Source organism: Berghia stephanieae, chromosome 4 (genome assembly GCF_034508935.2).
Source record: "Berghia stephanieae isolate SIO BIC M18660-M18661 chromosome 4, UCSD_Bste_1.3, whole genome shotgun sequence".
Taxonomy (NCBI): Eukaryota; Metazoa; Mollusca; class Gastropoda; order Nudibranchia; family Aeolidiidae; genus Berghia; species Berghia stephanieae.
The window spans coordinates 34229659-34234658 of record NC_088363.1 but is presented as its reverse complement, the minus strand read 5'-3'; the positions used below and the strand labels follow the sequence as shown (position 1 = coordinate 34234658).

At 38.2% G+C, this 5000-nt stretch overlaps 1 protein-coding gene across 6 annotated transcripts in view; it reads right to left on the bottom strand.

Moving 5' to 3' along the window:
* The window catches only part of LOC144970466 (uncharacterized), a 90819-nt gene that overhangs the window by 33057 nt on the left and 52762 nt on the right, over positions 1-5000 (bottom strand). Inside the window, exons 1-2 of one of the 6 annotated variants that reach the window (XM_078910142.1) lie at positions 3664-3754; positions 2967-3232 (exon numbers count right to left, since the gene is read on the bottom strand). The exons of 4 other annotated variants lie outside the window; for them this stretch is intronic. In XM_078910142.1, the coding sequence (XP_078766268.1) occupies positions 2967-3027 (61 nt within the window). In that variant the 5' untranslated portion in view covers positions 3028-3232; positions 3664-3754. Of the gene's footprint in view, positions 1-2966; positions 3236-3663; positions 3755-5000 lie in introns of those variants that run through there. One more of the 6 variants, XM_078910143.1, reaches the window with a different exon arrangement.

Sequence of the window (5000 nt, the reverse complement as noted above, 5' to 3'; positions counted from 1 at the left end):
ACGGAGGAAGATTTTTGAATGGAGATAAAGATAAAGGGAGTAAAAGGTGTTTATTTGAAAAAGGCCAAGCCAAGGGCCGAAACGTCGTTTGTTTTGTGTTGTTCATTCATGAGTCAGATTTACTGCCGTTATCTTTATCTCCATTTTATTGACTCATTTAGGCACCTCTATTTATTAGTTTTAAGACTTTAGAAGCTGTGTTGAGGAAATAAATTTGGAGGTGTAGCCATTCGCTACTACTACTACTTCTAAAAAAGAAGTTAGTGTGAGCTGTTATAAAGAGCATTACCCAGATATGGGACGGGGGACCGTGTGGCTCAGCGGTATCGTCTTTGCCTCGTACCCGGCAGGTACCGAGTTCGACTACCCACCGCGCTGTGTACCTTGAGCAAGTTACCTCGCCCCATCCAGTTCACTTTGCGGCGCTGCACTGTGGCTGAAAGCCTGGGATGATCCAGTCTTCTCTTGGACTAGATCCCAAAGACAACATTCCACTTTGGGATGAATAAAGGAAATTTCATTTCTTTAATCTTTCTTTTTCAAACATGGTCAAAGAAACGCTTTACACGGGGTGCTTTCGGATCGGAAGATCCTGGGTTCAGTTGAGTCCCTGTAAAAGGCTCTTTACTCACATTTTTTCACAGTACTCAGGTGTAAAATGAGTATTGGGCGTTAACAGCGTTGTCTCTGTCCGAAAAAATGTAATATCACCTAATAGGCGTCATGTAGCGTCCTACAAGTTATTGTTGGGCAGGGACCCACCCCCTGTAAAGCGCTTTGAGCACGTTTAGTGGATATTGAGCTATATAAAAGGTCAACTTTTAATCCTGACATAACACTGTTTTGAGATGATCGGTTACAATTGTAAAAAATAGAAGTCCTTCAGAGCCTTTAGGCCCATGGAGTCGGAGTTTATCCCGGTTTCTATAGCGTGAAACGGACAATAGCAATGTCTTGCTACCCTTTTGATGGGACGCTAGATCTATCAGACCCAGCTACCCAATCACTGCTGGGTGGAAAGGGAAATCTCGACTGCACCCGGGATCGACCTCTGTCCCTTTACTTGTGAAGCGAGAGCTCTACCAACTGAGCTTTCGTGACCCCCACAATTGTAAACAGTTTTGTTCAAAAGCATTCTTCAATACACGTCACTGCGTCGTCTATCTGAAACGAGAGCCATTAGCCCAAATAAATGTCAACATTTTTCTTGTGTAACAGGGTTTAAAAATATGGCGCCGGTTCCGTTGGAATTTCTGTCAAAGAGGAAAAAGCTTAACCTCAAGATCAACAGTTATTAGGTAATCCAAAAACAAAACAGTTTGCAAGAACTTCCCTCATACGATTTTGTTTATTTCTATAATATTATTGGTCATGCGGATCAATTCAGGACGTTTGCCCAAGATGTAATCTGTCCCTGAGATGTTTGCTTTAGACGCTCGGTTAGTTACGAAAAAGTAGTGAAGACAGAAAGGCGTCTTGAAGCCAAACAAAAATGAATTTGTTGTTGATCTTATCTATATAATATAATATATATATAGTTTCCGGTTCCGAGAGCTTTGCGCCAGGACGAGGCCAATAAATAGATTATTCCACTAAAGAAGGGATACGTAATGGACTATTGTATGTGTGTATATATATATATCAAATCTCTCGGTAAGTTATGAAAAAGTAGTGAAGACAGAAAGGCGCCTGGACGCCATATTGAAGCCAAACAAAAATGAATTTGTTGTTGATCTTATCTATATAATATAATATATATATAGTTTCCGGTTCCGAAAGCTTTGCGCCAGGACGAGGCCAATAAATAGATTATTCCACTAAAGAAGGGATATGTAATGGACTATTGTATATATGTATGTATGTCAAATCGAGAAATCAAGGAGCAGACACGGGTGTAAGATAAAGATCTGAACAATTGTGTATGAAAGGCACCAGATTAAGAGCAAGAAAGAAAAATACAAGAAAATGAAGATCCCACAAAACCAGTCTTCCTCGACTGGGGATCGGACCTCAGACCTTCTGATTCCCGGTCAGACGTGCTACCATTACACCATCTGAGGTTCGATCCCCAATCGAGGTAGACTGATTTTTGGGATCGTTTTTTTTTTTTCTTTTTTTTTTTTTTTTTTTTTTTTTTTTTTGTTTTTTTGTTTCTTGCTGTGTCTAGCGCCTTTCATATACACTTGTTCAGTTCTTTATAGTATGTCGTGTGGTGTGACACTCGCCTTCAAACCGATATATCAAGTCCCGCTTTGGGCGCAGCGCAAAGTTGAGTCCTTAGATAAGGCTCTTCACTTGCACTCTCTGATCGCTCTTTGGTTTAAAATGGGAACCTGACTGGTTAACAGGGTAACTGTATACCGAATATATATTGCAATTGCGCCTCACAGGCGTCATGTTTAGTCCTGCATTTTATTCGTTTCTGTTGGCTGATGACCAATTGTAAAGCGTTTAGTGGATATTGATAATTAATTGAGCTTTTATATAGTGCAATATTCACTAAACGTGCTCAAAGCGCTTTACAGGAGGTTCCTGGCCAACAGCAACACTTAACATTTAGGACGGGGCATGACATGACGATTTGTAGGCGATATTACTAATTTTTTTCGGACAGAGACAACGCTATTAACGGCCAGATACTCTTTTATACCTAAGTACATTACGGTGAGAGAATGTGAGTTAAGAGCCTTTTCCAAGGACTCAACTGTGCACCGAGCGAGGCTCGAACCCAGGACCTTCCGATCCGAAAGCGAGTGTCTTACCACTTGACTACATAGCAATATATCGGCACAACTTTCTTTTTTTTTTTAAATTGAGCTTTATTTAGCGCAACATACACTAGATGTGCTCAAAGCGCGTTACAAGGGGTCCCAACAGCAACAGTTAACATGTAGGACGGGACATGACGCTTGTCGTTAATAAAAAAAAAAATGATCTAAAATCAATTCTATGTAATTCAAACAAACCTGTAGCCCATTGACAAGAGCTTTCCTCCGCATCTTGGACATTAGCTTTGGTTTCTTCCATTGTTGTGAAAGGTTTTCAACAAGATTTAAACCGACATATATATCTAAATCAACACGAAACTTTCAAATATTTCAGACATAAATAAACAAATGTTTGTATCACTAGATAGGATCCAATCGAGCCTTTCACATCAAATCAAGTCACACTGAATTCTAAGCTGCTAAAGGAGGTCAGGAACGAGTATTGTACCAAAAAATGAAGGCAACTGCTTAAAAAAAAAAAGATAAAGATTAAAATACGTAAAACGGAATGTTTCGGACTGAAAACCCTTCTTCAAACCCCCATCGTATTGTTGTTGTTGCAGTTGTTGCTGTTGTAATAGTAGTAGTAGTAGTAGTAGTAGTAGTAGTAGTAGTAGTGGTAGTAGTAGTAGTAGTAGTAGTAGTAGTAGTAGTAGTAGTAGTAGTAGTAGTTGTTGTTGTTGTTAGATGAAGAAGGGGTTTGAACCTGAAACGTTTCCTGTAAACTATTTTGTTTTGTTGTTTGTTTTAAACTGTTATTTTTGTTTGATTTTTTGCATGTTTTTAAAAAAATTATTATTTTTATTTATTTGTGTGTGCACTAGAATTTTAAATAAGATGAAACATAGCCAAAAAAATATAAATAATTATGAATTTCGTTGATTCTTGTCCATACTCCTCCTGTACGAAGCGTCCACACGAACATTACTAAAAAACAGGAGCTAGATTTCTCTTACAATAACAGACGGACGCCAATGAAAAACCGTTCTTTAACATGTTTTTTTCCTTTTAAATTCTTGAGACAGGGGATGGGGGAGGGGGGGGGGGGGGGGGGGGGGGGGGGGGGGGGGATGGGGGCAAGATTCTTCGTTCTCCTGATAAGCCTTACAACAAGAGCGACTCAAGCCACAGAGAACCTGCAAATTTTGTTCACAATTTTTTTTTCTCTTTATTGTTAAGCGATGTCATTCAAAACACTTGCATTCGTCGTCGACTTTCGTTCCATTATCGTCTGCATAATCTCTTCACATCTTCCCCCAACCACCTTCATCACCCACCCACCCACCCACCCACCCCCTGAATAAAAACAATCTGCCAGCGGCTCTCTCTCTCTCTCTCTCTCTCTCTCTCTCTCTCTCTCTCTCTCTCTCTCTCTCTCTCTCTCTCTCTCTCTCTCTCTACGCTGATGATATAATTTATTTTGCCCTTGACAAATTATGTTCCTGGTACTTGGTAGATTGATTGATAGATAGCTAGATAGATAGGTAGGTAGGTAGGTAGATAGATAAATAAATAGATAGATAGATAGATAGATAGATAGATAGATAGATAGATAGATAGATAGATAGATAGATAATAGATAGATAAGTATATTAGATAGATTAAATATATGTTTCAGATTCGTATAGAGTGATACTTACTACAATATATTAGTATAGCATACTACTACTAGATATACTACTACTACATACTACTACTACTACTATATATACTACTAAACTGATATTAATACTACAGCTACTACTATTACTACTACTACTATTACTACTATACACTAATACTATACATACTACTACACTACTACTTACTACTACTACTACTACTATACTACTACTACTACTACTACTACTCACTACTACTACTACTCTACTACTACTACTACTACTACTACTACTACTACTACTACTACTACTACTACTACTACTACTACTACTACTACTACTACTACTACTACTATACTACTATACTACTACACTTACTACTACTACTACACACTACTACTACTACTACTACTATACTACTACTATACTACTACTACTACTATACTACTACTACTCTACTACTACTACTACTATACTACATACTACTACTACTACTACTACTACTACTACTACTACTACTACTACTACTACTACTACTACTACTACTACTATTACATACTACTTACTACTACATACTAACTACTACTTACTTCTACTTCTACTACTATACACAACCACTACTACTACTTCT